Source organism: Idiotropiscis lumnitzeri, chromosome 11 (assembly GCF_059441095.1).
Source record: "Idiotropiscis lumnitzeri isolate Australia: NSW breed Sydney's pygmy pipehorse chromosome 11, RoL_Ilum_1.0, whole genome shotgun sequence".
Classification (NCBI taxonomy): Eukaryota; Metazoa; Chordata; class Actinopteri; order Syngnathiformes; family Syngnathidae; genus Idiotropiscis; species Idiotropiscis lumnitzeri.
This window is the reverse complement of record NC_142401.1, coordinates 4,663,616-4,685,117: the sequence shown is the minus strand read 5'-3', so window position 1 is coordinate 4,685,117 and position 21,502 is coordinate 4,663,616. Positions and strand designations below refer to the sequence as shown.

The following is a 21,502-nucleotide window of genomic DNA, read 5'->3' as shown; positions in this document are numbered from 1 at the left end:
AAAAATCAAATAATCTCTTGATCGATGCTATATTAAACTACTGAAGTGCACGAAAATGAAAATGCCACGAGGGATAAAGGAATCACACCTGAGGTTCGATGAAGCGCTGGCCCAGCTTAACGGAGACAAAATCTTGTATGCCTTGCACCAGGCAGTCAGCCCTCAGGCAGCGCAGAACTAACAGCTTTTGAAAGCGGTCCAGTGATGTGTTCCACTCTCCAGGCAGAGGCTCTCTAAACACACAAAAAACACACTTGTTACATATTGACAGCTTCTGAAAAATTCCATCGTCGCGTCAGTCTTTGCCTGTGAGGAATGTTGCTGTCAAAAATGTTCTTGAAGCCCGGCAGATGCTGGTCAAACGTGGATGCGAGGTCTTTGTAGGTCTCCAGTACACTGAGGCCCAAGACGTCCTTCCAGGCGCGGTCCGACAGCCAACTTACGGCTGGGTTGGCCAGTTCCTGGTTGGGCATCCCTCCAGATAACAAGTTACGCCACTCAGCCTGACAGAAAAACAAAACTGAAGGATGTCACTTGGGAATGCCCAAGAAAGCAACATGGGAGCACCAGTGGCGAATTTCCTCACCATGTCAATTTCCCCATCGTTCATAAGGATGCGAACGCATAGCAGAAAAGCAAACATGAGCTTGTGCTTCTCAAACAAGCTGCGACACACGTTGCAGTACAGACTGAAGGTGAAATATTCATTAATGTTCTCGATTCGCTGCTCCACCGTGTCTGGAAGAGAAAGTCAGTCGGTCCTAAAAGAATCCAAATGACACTTCAAGGGATTCATGAGATTTCCGGAGCCTTGTCTGTCTACCTGCTCTTTCAGCATTGGCGATGCCAACCATGAAGATGCCAAGGAACCATTCGAGGGAGTATTGGTACATGGGATCAACGTTGGACAAATCTGATACACAGAAGAAAAGAATCTGTGTGCGCACGGCCACCGGCACGTATGTCAGACGAGTGGCGTCAATGTCCTTCTCGGTCTCCTCTGCCACAAGCACTTTGGCCTGACATGCGAAAAAAACAAAACAAAAAAAAAACATCCTTGTGAAAAAAAAAATGACAATGACTTCAACAGCCTGTGAAAAACGACTTGGGGGGTTTTTGGTTTGTATTTTACAAAAATCAGAATTTACTCCAGTCATCGTCTGACCTTGATCTCGCCAGCTTTGACTTTGGAAGCTTCCAAAACTTGAATGAGCTCCTGGTTGTCCACCGGGTTTCCTTCTGAGGAGCTGAGACGGAACAGGATCTCGTCCTCGATGTCTTTCAGCTCCTGCTTCATTTTGGCATTGCTGACGATCAACTGGTTCTTAGCCGTTTCCAGTTCTGGACGCTCTGCTGCCACCACCTGGGCCAGCAGCTGGTCTTCTAAGCCACTGAAAACACACAACACGTACGTCTATTTTACTTTATCCATTTCAATGATTGAATGTAGTAAATGAAATTTCGTCTAATTTATTTTTTTTTTTTACTCATTTTGCTAGCTTGTAGCGTAATGCGATTGAGATGATTAGCATCCCTTTTTTTTTATTTCGTCTGAAAACTAGATCCGTGCTCCAAACAAAAATAAATGATTATAATTGTACAAAATGAGCGTTACCTTGGCGACAGTGTGAAGTTGATGAGGGTGACTTTCGTGGAAACCTCCGGGGAGTAGTGCGGGTTTGGTAACTTGGTGGTGATGTAAAACTTGAAACTCTCATGGTACGGGATGGTGGAATCGCCCAGCTTCAGTTTTAAGCTGCCTTGCTCCCTAAATGTCTGAAAGCCAACATGTTTGTGCAGCATTGTAACGTCATCCAATTTCAGAATTCTTGACCAAAACAAGGACAACAGGCGACAGCTGGCATGACGCAAAAGTGACGACTGCTGAGCAAACAATGACAAAAAGTTGACATATTGTACAGTAGAACGTATTCACCTGTTGCAGCAATACGGGTTCAAGCGCAGGATCCAAGTCCTCTTCTATATTCTCAAGCAAGCAGGGTTTGCCAAAGCGAATTGCATTTTCGAGACTGCGGAGGAAATCCCGGTCACTGAGCTTTATAATCTCCAATCCGCTATCCCGCTCCTGGTTGACAGAGTGAAGCTCAGTTTGAATGCAACGTATAGAATGGAATGCAATTCGAAATAAGTGCATCCTAGATTTTGGGGGCAAAATCTCTTTGACATTTTTTTTTTACAGTTAAAAGTGTATATATGGTGCGAAGGCACAACACACCATGGTTTTGATCCACGTGTTGGCTTGCCCTTGAGGATCGATGAAGAGAGCCCAGCGGAGAGAATACTGGGCAATCACAGCATTCTCCACCGAAAGGTTGTCCTTCGGCAGACCCGATAGCTGTTTCCAGAAAAAGACTGATGTGTGATGCAAGGGAAACTCGGATGGTAAAAGCGATCAATGAAATCAGTTCGGACCTGCCAGGAGCGGATCTTGACAGCATCTCCAAGAGTGGTCATGAGATTGGGTGCATCGGTATGTGGAACGGATAGCTCCTTGAAACATCGCAGCCACTCCTCTGCCATGGCTGCCCTGTAAGATCCCTACAAGCAAAAAAATAAATAAATAAAATAAAACAAGAGTATGACCATTCAGATTATGCAACAGTGATTAAAAAAATAAAATAAAAATGAAAAAAATAAAAATCACTGGAATAAAACCTATTCAAAAATCATGGTTACTCAATTTTCCTTTTTTTTTTTTTAATGTGGTGCAACTTACAGTGAAGGGTCCCAGGTACGATACATATCCTGCAGACATCAGCACGTCGCCTGCCACATTACTGACCATATATTCCAGATGTTGCACCGTCTCTTTCCAGCGGGTTTTCTCATCTGCCAGTCCGGCGATAAGCTGGAGGACAAAGCGTATCATCAGTGTGGACCAACCGGATGAAAAGCAGCGATCAAAATGCCAAAATGAAAAATGTACATTCATTTATGAATACGACTGGCTGTACAGTGGCGCCGCACTGGGTTCCGAATATTGACTCGGGATTAGTTATGACGACTAGAGTAGACTATTCTAAATTAGCGCGAGTGCAAGTGGACCAGTTGAAATTGTTACCTTACCATACCTCGGGCATAGTTAATTCCCATCACAAGAAGGTGTTGAATATTTTTGATGTAGAAAAAGAAAGTTCCTTGTCCCAGCGCTCACCTTGTCTGCTCGAACCAGTCGTATCTCACACAGTTGATATTTGTTGTCCAGCTCATTTTTCTTGGCCAGGCAGTCTTGGTACTTGGCCTGCAATGCCGCGATGCCGCTCTCCACAGCTGCTTGCATTTCTTTTGCAGCTTTCAAACTTTGCTGAGACTCATCATACTCCGCCTGGGCTGCCTGGAGAGCTTGCTGGGAAATTTTAAATTAGACATTTAGAGTGGCGTCACATGTCTGATGCACACCATGACTGAAACGGCGATTCCATATTTTACCCTTTTAGGCTCCACACCCTTGGCCACAAAGTGATAAAGGTGCATGGCTCGAACCCACTGACAAATTGAGGTGCAGGCTTTGGAAACTTTGGCGATGGCGGCAGGCTGGAATTCTTCGTTATCTATGTAAGGCTGCACCAACGTTATCACTCTCTCTGGGATGTTGTCCTGCATTAATGTGAAGTGGAAGAAATAGTTGAGCAGTTGTTACAAAACCACCAAACTGTCATTATTCGATCCCGTTATTCATTTGTGTAAATACTGCTACGGGCGCACAGATAAAAGAAAAAAAAAACTTGCAGTACCTCTGGTTTAACAAACCGCTAGTTAATTACACTGTCATTATACGACACGACACAAGACTTCTGTGTTAGTGGCTACTACTGGCTAGCAGCTAGCTGTTAGCATTAGCAACACGTACGCTACCTTATCGTAGCTAAAAAGGCTTTCCAGAAATTTGCCAGGGTCCTGCAGCAATACTTTGCCAGGTTCCCAGTAGTCATCAACCTTTGATCCTGGTTTTTCTCCGGGCACCTTCTTAGGTTTGACATCCCTCATAATGCACACAGCCTCGATGACCAGCTTCACCCCTGCAGGAGGGCGCTGCATGGCTCGCACCTATGGAGGCATTCCGGAATTTCAAATAACGTCAACTTGTGCTTCAATAAATGAGGGAAGAGCTGGAAATCCAATTCTGACACCTCAGTGACATCATTCTTGTTGAGTGACTTGAGGCTGGTGGTTGCAGCATCGAGGGCTGGCAGGGCCTCATCGAGATCTCTCTGCGCATCGCTGGCAATTTCCCCCGCTACACGGGCTTTCTCCGAAGCTTTGGCTTCTTCTTCTTGCACGGACTTGCGTGTCTCCTCTGCAATCACAGAGTCTTTCTGAAAGTGTAAAAACAAGTTGATTTAGTTTGTCTCACCGCTTTTTATTATGTGCAAGGCATTCAAGACGTCACATTTTTCCTTACTTTGATGGTTTCCATTGTGACCTCGGTTTCCCTCGCAGCCTCTTCCAAAAGAGGCCTCATCACCTCCTGCTCCTCTTGCATCTTACTCACATCCTCCGCTGTGCTCAGGAGCTGCAGAATCAGAATACAGATTCAGTCCCAAAAGAATGGCATCAAACCAAAAATGCAAAACGAACAAACACATCACACTCGTCCAATCGGGGCCTTGCCTTGTCCAGACCGGTCCTCATGCGCTCACAAGCATGACACAGCTCTTGCTTCTTGCGTCCAATGAGATTGGAGAAGATGTTGAGCAGTTCCAGGTAGCTCTTAGGCGTCACGTAGTTTTGTCGGGAAAGCTCAGCCAGGTACTGGAGACACTTCTGGGCAACAATCTGGTGGATCTTCATGCACATGACCGTCTGGAAAAATATCAACTTATTGGTTTGTGGCTACACACATCGATGGATAAAGAAAGCACAAATAGCATCCTCACCAGTCCATCCATGACTTCGGGGCTAGTTTCTAGCTCGGGCAACTCACTAAGTAATGAAGTGGCCACAGCTTGCAAAGCCTCATCTGGCCATGCGCTGAACCAGTCGATGGTGCAACAAGTTACCAGCGAGGGAAACTGCCTCAACCTTGCACGAAACACTTCCCCGATGGGACTTTGAAGAATCACAGAAGCAGCGGGAATGATATTTCATGAAAACAGAAAAAAAAAAAGCCGACACACTTCTGTTGACTTTCTTTGAAAGTAAAAAAAAAAAAACTTACCTCATGCAGAGGACAGTGTGAATGTTAGTGCGAACTCTTTTCAGGTAAGCAGCCATGAGGTTTGATTTGGTAGGCTGCTGGGCCAACTCTTGGACCACTGGCTTCATCGATGCCAGGATGCGCTCCTGCTCATCCGATGCATACAAGTTGGGAACGTCGCCGGAGTTCAAAATGCTGTTGATGTCTTCCAGGAACGATTCACTTTTAATCTGGTGAGGAAAAAAAAAAATCCAAAATGTTTGCATTCCAAACCGATTTCAGGACAGCGCTGCAATTGGGATGTATTATGTCTCCGAAAACCTGAGTGTCCACAAAGAGGAAAGTGATCTGCTGGTTATGAATTCCAGCCTTCATCATGATGCTTTTAATGTCCTCCCGCCACTCAAGCTGACCATAATTCTTTGACAGCTCGATCTGGAAACACTTGTACTCAGATCTAAAACGAAGACATTTTGCACATAAAAGCAATCAAGACAACAATGCAGCTATCACATCATGAGAGACTCCTAGTAAATAACAATTGCTTTGTTTTCATGAATTGCATGTCAAATGTGAGCTTCTCACATGTATGAGGCTAGCTTAGTGAGGGACTGTCGTCCACTGCCACCGACTCCAAGCAGCAGCGCATTGCCCAATGGCTGGCGCAGGACACGACCGATTCGGCAAACATGCTCGATGGCATCCATAAAGAGCACAAGTTTCATCTTGGGTGTGCAGTTCTGGTTGTAGTCTTCCATGTACTCCACCATAACGTCTTCCAACTATCAGAGATAACAGCGACGCAGGAACGTGAACACATTTGATGTACACAAGCAGCCATTTTTATTTAACTCTGGTCACCTTTTCCTTTTCATCGATGAAGGTGTAAACTTTGTGCAGCGCACCGGGAACCATGAAGTCGCCGTATAAGATGGGCTGGCACGGCACGACTACGTCAAAGTCGCAACCAAACTCCTGAATGAATTCCTTGAGGAGGGAGTTGAACCACTCGCGGTCTTCCACGCACACCAAGCGGTCCTGGAAAACCCGGCAGTTTTCGTGGTACCACAGCCGAAGCAGCATCTCTTTACTCTAAGATCAAGTCATGCGTTAGTATTCCACATGAGAAGAAGAATGACAACACCACATGATCAGGTTTCTGGAATTGTAACTCTGGGAAACTGGCAAACCGGCGACCGTACGCAACTATGCATTTGGGGTGCTTGATCGTAATACCTCGATCATGCAAGTCTCAGCCATGAGGATGCCCTGGAAAACCTTGGACAGGTCTCTGAGGTTGAACGTGTAGTGAGACTTTGTTGGAGTCGGGAGAAGCTGAGAGCAAATAGTCGTGTACACACGGATTGTGGCGTTAACAATTGCGTTGTTCAGCGGCACGATTTCCGGCACCGTTCCTGATGAGAGAAGAAAAAAAAGTTGAATTTAAGGTTGAATATTTTTCATACACTCGATGCACTTGGGAATTTTTTTTTAAGTCTATAGAATTGGAAGCAACAGTATTAGTCAATTATTTTTAAAAAAAAAGTGTCATTGACTTACTGCCTGGATTCTTTTTACTCATGTTTCCATCTAAAAAGGAAATGCATTGAATTAGAAAATGACTGGTTGTGTTTACAAAGACAAAAGTGGAAAAGAGCTTTTGTGTTCGAATGACCTTTTTTTTCACAGCAAAACAGTTTATAGCAAGACAGCAACAGTCAACAGCACCACTGACTCACTCATCCAGCCGCCTAAAATGGTTGAGAAAATCTTCCTCATGCTGGCATCCTCCAGTTCAGTGAAGGAGAGAAAACTGAAGTGGCGCGTGAAGCGCGGTGTGATGGGGTTGCGGCCTCCACCTGGAGGTCCCATGGCACAGGCAAAATTGATATCCACTATTTGCTTGAAAGCCCCTATGGTGGAGGCAAAGTAGAAGACGGGGGGAAAAAATTGAGTCAAGAGTAGAAGTTTCAGAAGTTGTCTCTCAACATCACAGAATGAGCCAGTGTGTCAAGGATGTGCTCACCAATCTGCTTCCTGTCATACCAGCCGGTGTGGTCCATCCACTGGCGCAGCAGTTCAATCGGAGGCTGCGCGCCGTAAGTCTCCAACAATGGCATGTTGAGGTCATCAATGAAGAAGATGAAGTACTTGCCTTTCGGAGGAGCAAACACGCCCTTCCGCCTGATGGTGAATTACGACGGGTTGGCTAGAAAATTACGTGTGAACAACTTATTTCTCAAGAAGGCAAACATACCTTTTGTCCAGCTTGCTGTCGATAAAATCTTGAGTCTGGTTGGCTGAGGTGCGCGCTGAGAACATGAGGAAGTGTGTGACGTATTGTGGATGCATGTTCTTAAGCAGCTTGTCAGACAAGGCAAGCGTCTTTCCTGTCCCGGTGGGCCCGATGCAAAGCAACTGGTTCACAGATGTCAAAAAAAAAAAAAAAATGGCCATTTTAGTAAAGCTCTAAATGTTAAGTAGAATGCAGGAGGAGAGTTTTTCCAACATGCACATTCACTTACGGGCTTCATATTGGACAAAAGCATATCCATGAGGAAAGTCATTCGCACCGTGTCGGCCGTGGGAACTATGATGTCAGAGTAACTCGTATCTGGAGTGATTACGACACTCTTTGCATCGTTCACCCAGTTGACCCACTGCACCTGTTGGAGATGAGAAAGAGTGCCCAAATTAACATTGATGGTATGGTTATTAATAGAGTAAGAGAAACCAAGTTTGTTCGGGATAGGAATTTGTGTTGGAAATCACATATATACAGAACACAAAGTTTAAATTGTCAAAAAGTGGAAAATAAAGCACTATATATTTGATCTAACATCATGATTGCGCCATATCTGACCAACGGTGGTGAAGTATGGGGAAATGCCTGTAAAGTATATACCGGTACTCAGTCAATTTTTACTTTACAAAAAAGAGCCATAAGAATAATTAGTAGAAATCCATATAGCGAACCAACAAATCCACTATTTCTTCAGTTAAAATGAGTAGATTATAATATTCTGCAATTTATGATGAAGGTTTACAGAATAACGTAGCCAACCAACATTCAGAAAAGATTTGAAAAAAGAGAAAGGAAGTAGAAGGGGAGAAGAACAGAGATCTTTGTAAAAACGAGATTCGGGACTAAACTGATGGGACGTTGTTTCTGTGAAAGGAATCATTTTATGGAACAATCTGAAGAAAGAAATCAAAGAATACAAGTCAGATGTCACATTAAAACGAAGCAAAGTCAGTCAGTTAAAGAAATATGAAATATGTTGATTTTTGTTTAGTCGTTTAGAGCAGTGTCGTTTTTGTTTCTGTGAACGTCATTGACTGCATCGTAAATTGGCAACTGAATGTTTTATTTTTGTTGTCATCAATTACTTTTTTTTTTCTTATGTAACTTGATTATGAATAGAAACGGGCAGATAAAATTTGATTTTGTCTGCATTCCGCTCCATTTCATTCTAGATCAGAAAACATGTCTTCTTTTATAAATCAATGAAATAAATGGAGGAAATGGGGGAAAAAAATATTCGAGCAAAGAAATGACTGAATCCCTCCAATCTTTGCAGAGCCGTCTACCTTTCTGTCCTTTTTGTCTTCCTCTTCTTCTTTCCAGCGACTTATGCCTGCATCATCCAGCCTGTAGTCATAGACCAAGCCTTCTTCTGGGAAACATAAATTAATCTGAAGGAAACACACATTCACACTCATTGAAAACACCATCAGTCTGCTAAATATTGGGTCACTGATGCAAAAAAAAAAAAAAAAAAAGAAAGAAAAGGAGTTGTGGCATGACCTTTTCTTGTGACATCTTGTTTTTGAGCCAGGCACTGAAGCGCTGGCCACTCGGTCCATCTCCTGTGGCACCGACACTCCATACCAGGGAGAAAATGAACCACGGCTCAATCAGCTCCTCCACGCGATCGAGTTTATTTCGGGGTGGTGGTTTGTCTTCCTACGAGACAAGCAAGGATTTATGATTGGTGGGGCGTTACACAAAACACAGCGAATGATAAACATGCAGCAAAAAAAACCAAAAGTTTTGCGAGAATCACTAAAATGCCATGCATCACCAGAACAATCAAATCAATATTGACATGTCAAAAATATCCACTAAAGCGATTTTTGATTTTGGAACGTGGAGGTTAATCAAAAACGCCAAGGAATATTTCCACACACACAAACCTCACTAAAGTTGAACGGCATGAAGAAGCAGTCCATAAGTTTGAGAAGGCTACATGTCAGATTGCTATCCAATGATGTGATGACCTCCTTTACTGACGCACGAATAAAATTGACAGCATCCTGTGGCGACAGAATGAAAAGAAAGATAAAGCGCTTACTGTACATAAGCATCGTGATTTTTTTTTTTTTCACGCTCACCTGTAGGAATCGTTCAAACAAGGACGCGAGCTCCTCTGTGAATGGTCTCATGACTTTGGGGACTAGCCGGAGCCAACACTCTGTAAAGGGAAGCAGGCCCAAAATGCTGGGCTCGAGGTAGATCATACCACAGCGAGACACTGTAGCTGGCGACGCCACCGCCAAGTCCTGCACCTCAAACATCATGGTCATGCACTGAAATGAGTCCAAGGACGGTGCCGGGGGTCATTCATCTGAAGTGCATGTGTTAATTTGAAAATTGTGGTTTCATGTTCTGTTCACTTTGACTGAAAAACTAAATTCATTCCTCTCAACATGACCCAAAAAAAAACCACAGAATGCAATGTTTAGACTAGTGAAGGCAAATACAACAAATTATTACAAATATTTTGGGGGCGGGTTTACTTCCTCCTTTGACATGACCATGTGACCTCACACCAGGTTCATAGTGGGAACATTTATTTTTTGTGCTCATTGTATCGTTTCTGGGAGGATGGATGAGTACAGACTGTTTTTGTATTTGGGAAGGAAACCGGAAAAAAGTAAGAAAAAAAAAAAAAAAAAAAGGAACGAATGACAATTTGGTAAGTCAAAACAAAAGAAAGGAATAGAGAAGGAAAAATAATAACAACGAAAATGTGCAGTGCTATCCTTGAGTGGTTAGCACGTCTGCATCCAATGCCAATGTTTGGGAAGCTAAAATGAAAGAAGAAAAGTACAAAGGTAGGTTTGAAAGGATTCAATGAAGTAAAAGGGGAAGAAACTAATTAGATATGGAAACGAGGAAATGGAAAGTTAAAGTTCGCCCTACCTCAGTGAGCTTGATGATTTCTCCGGAGCTCAGGCAAAGTTTTTTGTTGTCATCCAACACGGTGTTCATGTTCTCAATCCAGACGGCATCGACTGGACCGTCGAACATGTACCACTTTTTATCATTGTCCATAACTGATGTACCCATCCGGATTAAAGACGAGAGGATGCCATCTGTCCTAAAATGATTGGGGTCAAATGTCATTTCTCATCTGTCTTGTCTTTTGTGGGCTCGGTCAAGACGAGCGACACTTACCACTCATGTGTGAGCAAGTCATACTCGCCGTAAAGCTGACCCATCGTGATCGACTTGGGGTTGAGCACATATGTCTGAACAGCCTCATACAAATCACCACTGACAGAGGGCTCACCCTTTAGAGCCGTTATGGCTGCACCGAGAACTTCATAGCACTAAAACGCGACATGATAACGCTTAACTGCATGACTCTGGAAAACACATCGCACATAAAGACTCACCTTGGTTTTACCTGATCCAGAGGGTCCCACCAACATGAGGCCGTGTCTGACCACAGTTGTCTCATACAGTTGAATACACTTACCGATGTATTCTGCAATCACAGGCGATAACTGTCAACACGCGCCAGGTCACATGACATCTAAATCAGAGGTCTACAACTGCCGGGTGGCGGGTCACTTTGGACCGGGCCGCACGGATAAAAAAAAAATTCTGGGTTATTTATTATTTAAGGCTAAAAAGTGACAGATTTCTCTCCGTTACATCCATCTATGATGCACTCCTGACTAGTGGTGCAATGGATCATCTTTGACCCGTGATTCTTTTTTTCACCACGTAAAAAAAGAAACTGAAAAAATAAATGCCACATGAAGGCAACATGATTAGTCTGCAATACCTATAATTGCAGGAGAAGAAGTTGAAAGCACACATGGATCATGTAAATCGCATGTATGAGAGCATTTGGGCAACTTGAAGTGAAACGAGTCCTCAAGTTCATGAGAAAGGATTCATTTTTATATATCCTGTCCCAGTCGGACACGTCAATGAAGTTGCAAACATACTCAACGAATACGCCGCCTTCACATGGCTAACTTCAAAATACAGCTCCACAAATAATACAATAAGTCATTAATGCCAATGCAATAGCCTTAGTAGACTTTTACTTTGAAGTTGGCTCTCGTGGTGGCGTAACTCCCAACTTGACTTCCGTTTTCGACGTTTCGGCTTGCTTTATCGCAGTTTTAATTGACAAGACAGTTGCCACCAGCATCGACACAACGCCATCCCGAAGTCATATTCAGTCGCTAATTTAGGATGATAACAAACCGCTAGTTAATTACGCCGCCATTGAAGGACACGACACAAGTCTCCGGGGTTAAAGGCTGGCTTGCAGCTAGTTGTTAGCATTAGCAACACGTGCCTGCTCCGCCGCCGCCCTTTCAATGCCGTTTGCTGGTCTACAAAAGTTATGGACTTGTATAAAAAAAAAGGGTTGGGGACCACTGATGTGAATTCACTAAATAAACTAACCATCGACATCTTTGAGGTTCATCTTAGTACATATATTACGCATAGATTCCTCAAGCGTGCCATAGTCGATCGGCTCCTGTTTTGTCTTTGGGAAAAGGTCGGACACGATGCCGTTGAAGAGCTTCAGGTCGTCTCGTAAAAATTTCGGCACGTTGACATCCTTGATGGCCCTCAGGCAAATCAATTCCTGCGAGTGAGCAAATAATTGGTTAGCACTACTCATTAGACTTCATACACGGGAAATCAATGAAAGCAGCAAACCTCATTCATGTTGGGATTTTCTCGCTTTAAATTTCCGGCAGCTGAGATTACAGACTTCACAGATCTCATTCCGAAATCATAGTGATCCTGAACATAGGACGAAGCAAGTTGTTACGAAGAGATCCGTTCCTTTTTACCTTATGTAGCAACATAAGAGAAACTAAATATGAAATACACATCGCAATGCAATTCTACTACTGCTGCAAACTGCAAACAAAAGAATTAATAGTAAGATTAGAACCTCACTGACACTGACCAATCAAAGATGAAAAGTATTTTTGATGGAGTGCTTAAGTATACCATAGCTGACTTGTGTGAGTATTGATGGTTGTATTCTAAATTAACATAACAAAATGTAAACGACCAAAGAGATTCTGAAACACCGGCAATGTTAATCTGACACGGGGCCAGAGTCATTTGTCTAAATAAATCTAGCGCTTTCTCTCCTCTATCCTCACCTGAGAGCTAAGTTGTTCAGAGGAGAGCGTGAAAGTGCTGGTGATTTTCTGAGAGAGAACTTTGGCATCGCTGAAGCCAAACGAGTAGAGTGAGATCTCAGCGATCATGGCAAAGTTCGGCACCATCATGGCCACCGGACGAAACAGGGCCTAGAAGAACGGATCGTGACATTTGTCTGACGGAATGTTGAAATTTTATCTGGCGTTTCAAACCTTGAGATTGTCAGGTAACTCCGTGCGGCCGGCATAACCAGGATTCATGGTGATGAATACAGCACAAGAGGGGACAAGCGGGATCTCAGAGCCTTCAAAAACAAACCTCTCTGCCTAAAAACACAAAATATGTAAGAACTTGTTGAGGACACCCACGACTCACAGTTAATGCGGGAAATATGAAAGCAAAACTTGAAAAGTTTCCTCCCAAAAAGCCTGCTAATATTTTACAAATATATTTTAGGACAACACTGCTAATATTTCAATAAAACACAGTATGCATTTAGTGTCGGGTTCCAATCATGCAGCACCTCACCCTTTGTTGTTGAGCCTTTTGTATGGTGGTGATCTGTTGAGCCACCACCGACAACACCTCCACATCAATACGATTAAACTCATCAAAACATGCCCAGGCACCGGAGCTGCAAAAACAGCCAAGACATCTTTACATCGTATGACAAAAGTTCCAGGATTGGTGTCCCAAAAGATATTTTCCACTCTTGTTTCCCATCTGCAGTGCGGGTCGTGTTTACATCACGGACAAGTCGGAGTAAAAATAGAGGCACCAACACCTACCTGGCCAAGCCTTTGAGGAACTTGCCCATCGCCATGAAATCCAGCTGGTCGGAGCAGTTGAAAACGACCGTTTGGATGGCGAGAGCCTTTCCCAGATCTTTTGTGGTTTCTGTTTTGCCGGTGCCTGCTGGACCGGCAGGAGCTCCCCCGAACTTGAGGTGAAGGGCGCCTGTTAGGGTCAAGTAGCATCTGAGAGAGGCAGGCGGGAAAAAAGAATTGAAATTATTGCGTTGGTGCTGTTTGGCAGTGAATGAGTTAAAATCAAAATTTCATTTTTTTTTTTTTTTTTTTTTAAACGCAGCCCTAGATTTGGCACGACAAAAATAAAATCCTCATTCGTAAAAAGCATACTTGTCTGTGAGTGGGGTGATGACCAGTCGTCCGGAGTTTCCAAGGTACTCATATCCATACAAAAATTCTGCATTCACTGCTCGGATGTACAAGTCCTCTCTGGCCCAGTAATATCTACAAAGTATGCATACGTGAATGTGCCGATAGTGCACAGGCGACGGACTGACATGACGAGTGTGTGAAGCAGAAGAACCTGAGCTGACTAATCCACTCAAAATCGTTGACGCTGGACACCGCCAGCTCGACCAGCTTGCCAGCCACATCTTTCGCGTGCACCTCAATGACAATGAGCGCGGACAGCACGGCTCGTTGCATTTTGGATACGCCTCCTCTCACCAGGTGCACCAGGTTACCAAGCTACGCCCCCAAAAAAATGATAACGCGAAAATATAAGCATGCAGCATTCTACAGTTGAAAACATTTTTGGCACCTGTTCCTGCAGTTGAGGAAAAAGCCGCTCGGCCAAGTCCCCCAGCTCCAAAGCCTCGGACACCTCCGCAGTCCAGTAGACCTGGCAGCCGGCTATCACCACTTGCCCGGGCCACGATAAAACCCACTCTTCGCGAGGTTTCTGCAACGCCGAGAAACGTGCGGAGCGAGAATAGATTCCAGAACTTTCAAGTTAAACTCACGCACCTCTGGGTAAACTTTGAGCGACCGATCGATGTAATCCCTGACTGTAGCCGTCATGGATTTTTCCACCAACCTCAACCAGTCTTCCACATTCCCAGAGGGCATAACGGTCACGGCAAGCTTTACTTCCTCGCCTTCTCCGGAGTACATATGCGTGATCAGCAGATCCGCCTGGAATTTAAGCTGAGGAGCAACAGTAACGGTCTCAAAATGTGTTTGCAGGCATTCAATTTGATTTAAAAAAATAAAAATAAAAAGAAACACCAACCCGTGCAATATTCTCAAAGCATTTGCGCAAGTGTGGCTGTACGGCAGTGGCATCTTTGGTCTGTGACAGAATCTCCAGAAGCTCATCATCGGACAGGAAGTAGAACCTGCAAACAAATATTTATTGAATGTTATGTTGAGCTAATCATCTTTGACACAAGTCACTCTGCAAATAAGTTGAATATTTAATACAGTAGTGTCCCTTGGGTCTTTTTTTTTTTTTTTGGTGTACTAAATCAATTTCTTAGACCACTCAACTTTAATGAGGTGGTCGTTCGATAAACACGAGGAGGGAAAAAAAATGGGAGAAAATGCCTGTCATGGTTTCAAACGTACATTTTTGCACATTTTGAGAGCTTACCTGGGGAAGGCATTTCGTTTTATCTCCAAGTATTCGCTCAGGCCCTTTTGCACCTGTTCTAAGAGGACGTTGCATTTTTTCAATTTGTCAAGGAGGTGAGGACCAGGGCAAAATTCAATTATCTGGAGATAGATAAGAAAATACAATTACTATTTTTATTGAGCTTTATAATTAATGAGCTCTAAATAACAGAGTATATCTTAAAAAAACTTGATTTCAATCAATTTTCCTTTTCATAGCCTGAGCGTGATTCAAAAAATCATATATCGAGACTTTCAATAACATCTTTTTGTTGTCTTCAATTATTAATGTAAATATTAATATTTTTTACTAATACACCGAGTTAGAGCAAGCAGTTTGTACTAATTGCAGCATCGGTTCTTCTGAGAATGCCTTCCATACGAAATTAATCTAATCGGGCCTTTGTGTATGGAATCAAATCAATTTTTTACATTTGAATCGATACCCAGCCCTACAAATCACGTCACCTTGTTTCTATTCAAACTGACCTTTGGGTTATCATAAGCACCTTTCATAATTCTCTTCCATATTTCCTCCATTTGTTGGTATCTCATTCCCTCCACAGGCAATTGTTCATTGATATCATCCGAGCTGAAGATGGGCTCCAGGTAGAGCCAAGAACCCTGACATAGCAGCCACTCCTCGAGCACATCCTGCAAGCGCCACAAGAGGGCAGTAGCGCAACATGAGTAGTCAGCTAGCGATCCACCCGGCACCTTAAAACAAACATGTTCGCTCACTTGAGTTGTTCGGAGTTTGCTCTCCCACTTGTTGATATCGGCTTCAAACGCCTTCTTATAGGGTGAGAAGGACATGCTTTGAGTCATGACAATATGGTCGTCGAGCAGCTGTAACGCTTCATCGGGACTCTTCAGGATGTAAGTGCCCGTTTCCTTGTACGGCATCAGGTCAAAGAGAATTGCCGACCACTCTGCTTTCATCTTATGCAAGGCCTGGATGAGGTGACAGATAGACAATGTTCATGTTCGGAAAAATATGAATTAGCCAGCCGTGTTTAAAAAAAAAAAGAAAATTCGCCCATTTGCAGACGCATCCCACTCGCTCTCAAATGCGAGAATCGCCATTTTAGGTAACGACGTTACCTGTTCGATGGTGTACTCTTTCCCGGCTGTCTCAGCCACCTGCGCGATGGCATCCATGTGGTTCTGTAGGCCAAGTTCCAAACAGCGGGACAAGGTCAGTTTGGCTTTGGGCACAACTTTTATCTGAATGGTTTCGGAAAGTGCTTCCCAGTGGTGCATTCTCATGCCTGGGTTCCTCAGACCCTGAACCAGAGGAACATGGGGACGGAATTCCTCAATCCTGGAGCGGATTAAAGATGCCACCATTTTGCAATCTACAACAGCGGGTAGTAAAGAGTAAACAAGTTTAAAAAAAAAGCGACAAATTAGGTCAGTGACAAGCACACTTCATCAAGTTTGAATAGTTATGGCGGTTACTCACCGGGGTTGTCCTTGAACTGTTTGATACATTTATTCATGGTGTCCAGGGCTCCTGTAACATTGCGCTCAAGCAGCTCAGGGTCAATAGAGGTCAGCGGATCATTGAGCCAGCTCTCGTGCCGATGGGTCCAATCGTAGATGGTGGTCCAGAGATCATAGAATGGCTGGAACTGCTTCGCCATTTTGTGCAGACGATCATACTGATGCAAACAAATTCAAGTGAGTCAAACCGTATGACTACGCTGGATGTCGACGACCCAGTTTATTCGGGTTTACGCATGTTCCTTTTCTCACGTTTGTGACAGGAGTACCAAACAAGCGTTCTCTGGTGTTGTAGGTTTGCGCCAAACTCTGACACTCTTTTAGTTCCTTGCTCGCACGCTTCACCTCGTTGGCCATCTCAGTCGCATGGTCAACATTTGCGAAACCTGTGAACTTTCCAACCATCAACTGTGAAGACAGAAGAGGTGATTTTCGCCGAATTAGAATTATAAAAGTAGTTTCAAGGTGACCAATATCAGGCAAGTGTGGTAATGCTTTGAGATCAGCCACTAAATTTAAAGAAAGACAAAATAACAAAAAACTCAAATGATGATGACATAATGACAGCTGTTGCAGATGTTTAAACAAATCAGACGGCTGAGCAGACCGCGACAGCTTCGATGCGCTGCTCAAAGATGTCCTGGTCGGCAAACTGGACCTTCTGGAAGCGCTCCTCTTCTTCAACAAGGTGGGCGGTCACGTCATCGATCTGTCTGATTATCTTTTGGGGCCACTCAATAGCTCGCCATCTGGAACAGTAAAATGAAATTTTTATACCTCAGAAAATGATCATTTATTAATTCCAAATATATATCATAATATTTTCGACAGAAAAGGGTCAAAGTGCCCAGCTCTGATCAAATACTCAAATGTACTTTTTAGTGACGTAGAACTGAAACAGTCACACGGGCATCAGCAAAATAATACAAAAAATATAAAGATATGAAAATATAAAAAATATATATATAAAAAATATTATATATATATATATATGTATATGTATATATATATGTATATGTATATATATATATATATATATATGTATGATTAAAAAAAAAAGCAAACTTACTTTTTAATAAAATCCTCATTTGATAAAGGGCAGAAAAATTCTTCAAATAGTTCATATTCTGCCAAAATCTTTGAAACACGTTCCTGAGTGGGAAAAAAAATAAGATTATTATAAAAGTAATATTTATGGGACAAATTACACGTAAAAAAAAATGATCACCTTGCAAGTCTTGAGCTGGTCTGGGATTTGTTTCATCCAGTCTCTCTTCTCTGTCAGGTCCTCAATGGAGCTGGGACGGTCGCTCAGCGTGTGACCGATTGTGCTGAACTCATCACATTCCTGAACGCGCACAAAGCGACTTAAGTACGTCTCATTTCCAAGAAGCCACTTCCAAATGTGTTGAAATTCCTAAAACATTTTCCAACACATAACTTACATCTTCCACTTGCCGTCTCAGCTTGTCAGCATGGTGCTCCAAAGTTGCAACGGCTAAAGCCTTTTTTTTGTTGATGAGATTCTGACGCACTCCTTCGACATGTACAATAAACGCACCGATGATGATGGAGGATGGCAGGGAGCTTTGGAGCGTTTCCTTCTCTTTGAGATGCTGTTCCACTTCCATCTTCACGACCTTGGATGTCTTCTCGTCATCGCTACCGGATCTGCAAAAAAACAAAGTCTTGGTCTGATTAACGCCATCGCCAGGGGGGTTGTTCCAACACAATTACTTACACAAAGTGTACTTCTACGTCTAAGGTGTACAGCTCAATGTATTTGGTATATTCCGCAGCGTAAGCCTTGAGGGGTATGATCGCTTTCTTGAGAGCCGTGCAGATTTTCTCTCTCAACTGGGATATTTTGGGTTCACAAAGATGCACTGACTCCAGCACAGGATCGTCACCAAATAACAGGCTCTTCATTAAAAACTGGAACAAGCAGAAGAGACACTCATGTCAACACCGACAACTTATTTTAAAAAAAATAAACAATTATTGTGGCAGTACAAGAATATTTGTCATTACCTTATCAAGCATTGGTATATTGTGTGTGACCAGAATGCCCTCGTTGAACAGGTTTAAGATAGAGGTCTCGAAATTCTCCAGAGGTGTACTGTAATAGACGCCGGTCTCATTCAAAACTAAATCCAGCAGGAACAGAGGCTTGTTCTTTGGCCTGCATCAAAACAAAGACATCAAATTCAGAATAGAAGCCCGTTAAATCTATAAAGGTAAAAAAATGCTCAGTCGAAATGATATATGTACCATTTAATATGTTTCCCACGGTACACCGAGAATTACAATTTTGAAAATGACAAAAAAAAGTCCACAATAAGCAGATCTGCAGGTGATGAACTAGAAATAGGCGGATGTTTTAAGTTGTAATATCGCCCACCGCCACTAGATGGCAGACATGTCTTAGTTGGGCTTACACTGCCCCATACAATAACATGAGTGGGCATAATTCTTGCAAATTTGAAATGATATGCAGGACAAAAACCGTAACTCGATAATATTTAAATTTCAAGTGAGTTGATTTTTATGGGCGAAAAAAATGTGTTCTTGCTCTTAATGTCATATTCTTGTTCAATAGTTTTGTGCCATCCTTGAATAGTATTTTTTATTCTAGAGAGCCCTTAGCACTGGGGAAAAAAACTCTATGTGCTTCTTTTGTTATTTGCTCGAAACACTCTTGTTGACGTAGGAGTATAGATTTATTTATATTTTTATGAAAAAAAATATATTAAGGCCACATTTTCCACAAATGCACGTATTTTGTCTACATTTAAAATAGCATGTTGGCCATGCATCTGGTTAGAAAATACGTTGTCCGTTGTGCCACCCGAGCAGCACAGATGAAAATTTGTGGCATTTAAATTCCCCATTTTTGCACTCCACCATTAGAGACCTTCAATCCACACTTCTACATTTAAAAAATCATCCTCTACACAAATAATAATGCAGTCCAAGGTAGAACACTAACAACCCCCCTTTTTTTACACTTTCAGTAGTAGTTGTTTACAAATACCGTGAGTTAACTCGTTGACTGCCATTGACGGCTAAAGACGTCAAAAATCCTCTTTTTTTTTTTTTATTCAGCTGGTTGTGAATGAGTTAAGACTGTGTGAATTCCCTTACTTGTAGGGGCTCGTGATGCAGTCATCTCCCCACACCAGGTCATCAGGGCATGTGAGCACACTACAGCAAGCGTCCAAAATCAGCTTGCTCAGGCCGAGCAGCGACTCCTCCACAAGGTTGCGCAGAGTGTCCTGCAGGTTGTAGTGCACCACCGCCAGCAGCTTATTCAGCTTGGAAACTTTGTGCATACCCCAGTGAGTCTCGTTCATGTTGTACGCGCCTTTGCCGATCGTTTCCAGGTTGTGTCGGAGACTGTAAGTCACAGTGAGCATCCACGCTTCCCGGAGAAACAAGCTTATCTGAAAAACAGTTCAAAGCATTGTTCGAGTGACGCTTTTGTCCGACGCCGTTTTTAACGTTGAGAATTCAATTACCTGAGTTTGCATTTGGGCCTGGTTAGCTTCAAACTCATCCAGCCGCAACGGTTTGGTTAAGGAGACGTTGAACAGTTTCATCGTTGCGAGTTTGTTGCACTCAGACCTTATTTCCGATAAGGTGCAGATCACTTTCGGTTCCGTCAGCATGGACTTGGTGAAGAAAGCAGCTTGGTTCTTCTTGTAGTCAAAGGCAGGGACTGTCACACAGCCTGCAAAAAGGAAAAGCAGCTCAGTGGCATGAGTATCAGCCCAAATTTGAAATTCCAAACTCCACTTGTACCTTTGAGTAGCACGCGCTCGGGTTCCTTCTGTGGTAGCATGATGTGCGAGAACTCCTGCGGGTGGCTCGTCACACTTTTATCCAAGATGAAGCGATTCATCGTACGGTCGTATTCCAGTTTTACCTCCTTGGCCAGTCCCTCTACACATGTTTTAACACTGCATAGAAATATAAAGTTGTCAGAACATTGATAAACCCCGTCGTATACCAAACAGCCGTTTAAAAGACAAATAAATAAAAACAAAAGGCTGCGGGACGACGTACATATCCAATTTGAGGCCAGAACCCGAGAGAGCTCGTCTTTTGATACGATGCAGACAATGCGGATCGATGGACGGCGTTTCATCCCAGATCGGCATGCAGTCCACGGTCAAGTTGTAGAGGATGAGGGCCTCGGAGGTGGCTCTGAGGTGCATGGCAAACTGGATCCGTTGGACGAAGATGCGGGGGTCCTCGGCACTGAACAACAGCCTGATTCTGGGAATCCAGTGCCGATTGCCCGTTTGGAGGCAGTTCACATCTGAACAACAGTGAGGGAAACATGCAAACGGCTCTTCATGGGAAAATCCAAGGCTGGCTGTGTGCCGTATTTTTCGGATCATAAGGCACACCGGAGTATAAGGTACAGACAGTTTTGGGGGAGATTTCCGCATATAAGGCGCATCACTGCACATTAAGGGAAACAAAAAAGCAAATAAGTCAAACTTCACCCCACTTAATCCATTCATAAGGCGAACCCGATTGATTACGAGGCTCATTGTCAATTTTTTAGAAAATTAGATTAAGTGCGCCTTATAGACTGAAAAATACGGTACTCCACGTACAAATGAAATTACCAGGGCAATTCCTTTCTCCTTCTTTGAGCTTGCTGTTTGGGAAAACCTTTTCGACCAAGTACTGACATTTCTCCCTATTGTAGTCCAGAACTCCCACCAAATGCCAGCTATACTCCAACGATGGGGGAGGTTGGCCATTTTCTGGCGACAGAGATGAAATTCAATCAGCTCACGATTTTTTTTCGCATTTTTTTTTTTTCTTACCAAACCAGACTGAGTCATCTGTTGGCAGTAATGCTTTCGCCGGAATTGGCTTCCTGCAAGGCGAACCTTCAGTTTTACCCAGAACCAGCCAGTCTTCTGCAGTACGGCAGTCAAACTCCACATTGTCAAATATCTACGAGCGAAA

The 21,502-nt window shown here is 43.3% G+C and overlaps 1 protein-coding gene across 1 annotated transcript in view; it reads right to left on the bottom strand.

The window, feature by feature from the left end:
• Positions 1–21,502, bottom strand: part of dnah1 (dynein, axonemal, heavy chain 1) — a 29,351-nt gene that overhangs the window by 6,239 nt on the left and 1,610 nt on the right. Inside the window, exons 5-67 of the mRNA XM_088308871.1 lie at positions 21,358–21,490; positions 21,154–21,294; positions 20,582–20,837; positions 20,318–20,475; positions 20,035–20,246; positions 19,661–19,959; positions 18,548–18,698; positions 18,258–18,451; positions 17,962–18,187; positions 17,745–17,864; positions 17,586–17,668; positions 17,124–17,265; positions 16,769–16,924; positions 16,476–16,674; positions 16,115–16,368; positions 15,752–15,964; positions 15,500–15,664; positions 14,991–15,112; positions 14,631–14,736; positions 14,366–14,545; positions 14,160–14,300; positions 13,923–14,086; positions 13,730–13,843; positions 13,379–13,567; positions 13,119–13,224; positions 12,803–12,916; positions 12,590–12,739; positions 12,132–12,218; positions 11,871–12,057; positions 10,841–10,932; positions 10,620–10,774; positions 10,365–10,542; positions 9,554–9,748; positions 9,356–9,475; positions 8,967–9,125; positions 8,750–8,854; positions 7,684–7,824; positions 7,416–7,576; positions 7,185–7,342; positions 6,898–7,071; positions 6,719–6,748; positions 6,395–6,573; positions 6,020–6,250; positions 5,744–5,940; positions 5,480–5,615; positions 5,180–5,388; positions 4,899–5,070; positions 4,633–4,824; positions 4,424–4,534; positions 4,152–4,337; positions 3,877–4,068; positions 3,451–3,618; positions 3,176–3,367; positions 2,738–2,869; positions 2,434–2,559; positions 2,237–2,356; positions 1,937–2,086; positions 1,616–1,776; positions 1,166–1,391; positions 824–1,019; positions 587–738; positions 307–503; positions 89–233 (exon numbers count right to left, since the gene is read on the bottom strand). Coding sequence (XP_088164997.1) covers positions 89–233; positions 307–503; positions 587–738; positions 824–1,019; positions 1,166–1,391; positions 1,616–1,776; positions 1,937–2,086; positions 2,237–2,356; positions 2,434–2,559; positions 2,738–2,869; positions 3,176–3,367; positions 3,451–3,618; positions 3,877–4,068; positions 4,152–4,337; positions 4,424–4,534; positions 4,633–4,824; positions 4,899–5,070; positions 5,180–5,388; positions 5,480–5,615; positions 5,744–5,940; positions 6,020–6,250; positions 6,395–6,573; positions 6,719–6,748; positions 6,898–7,071; positions 7,185–7,342; positions 7,416–7,576; positions 7,684–7,824; positions 8,750–8,854; positions 8,967–9,125; positions 9,356–9,475; positions 9,554–9,748; positions 10,365–10,542; positions 10,620–10,774; positions 10,841–10,932; positions 11,871–12,057; positions 12,132–12,218; positions 12,590–12,739; positions 12,803–12,916; positions 13,119–13,224; positions 13,379–13,567; positions 13,730–13,843; positions 13,923–14,086; positions 14,160–14,300; positions 14,366–14,545; positions 14,631–14,736; positions 14,991–15,112; positions 15,500–15,664; positions 15,752–15,964; positions 16,115–16,368; positions 16,476–16,674; positions 16,769–16,924; positions 17,124–17,265; positions 17,586–17,668; positions 17,745–17,864; positions 17,962–18,187; positions 18,258–18,451; positions 18,548–18,698; positions 19,661–19,959; positions 20,035–20,246; positions 20,318–20,475; positions 20,582–20,837; positions 21,154–21,294; positions 21,358–21,490 — 10,200 coding nt within the window. The remainder of the gene's footprint in view (positions 1–88; positions 234–306; positions 504–586; positions 739–823; positions 1,020–1,165; positions 1,392–1,615; positions 1,777–1,936; positions 2,087–2,236; positions 2,357–2,433; positions 2,560–2,737; positions 2,870–3,175; positions 3,368–3,450; positions 3,619–3,876; positions 4,069–4,151; positions 4,338–4,423; positions 4,535–4,632; positions 4,825–4,898; positions 5,071–5,179; positions 5,389–5,479; positions 5,616–5,743; positions 5,941–6,019; positions 6,251–6,394; positions 6,574–6,718; positions 6,749–6,897; positions 7,072–7,184; positions 7,343–7,415; positions 7,577–7,683; positions 7,825–8,749; positions 8,855–8,966; positions 9,126–9,355; positions 9,476–9,553; positions 9,749–10,364; positions 10,543–10,619; positions 10,775–10,840; positions 10,933–11,870; positions 12,058–12,131; positions 12,219–12,589; positions 12,740–12,802; positions 12,917–13,118; positions 13,225–13,378; positions 13,568–13,729; positions 13,844–13,922; positions 14,087–14,159; positions 14,301–14,365; positions 14,546–14,630; positions 14,737–14,990; positions 15,113–15,499; positions 15,665–15,751; positions 15,965–16,114; positions 16,369–16,475; positions 16,675–16,768; positions 16,925–17,123; positions 17,266–17,585; positions 17,669–17,744; positions 17,865–17,961; positions 18,188–18,257; positions 18,452–18,547; positions 18,699–19,660; positions 19,960–20,034; positions 20,247–20,317; positions 20,476–20,581; positions 20,838–21,153; positions 21,295–21,357; positions 21,491–21,502) is intronic.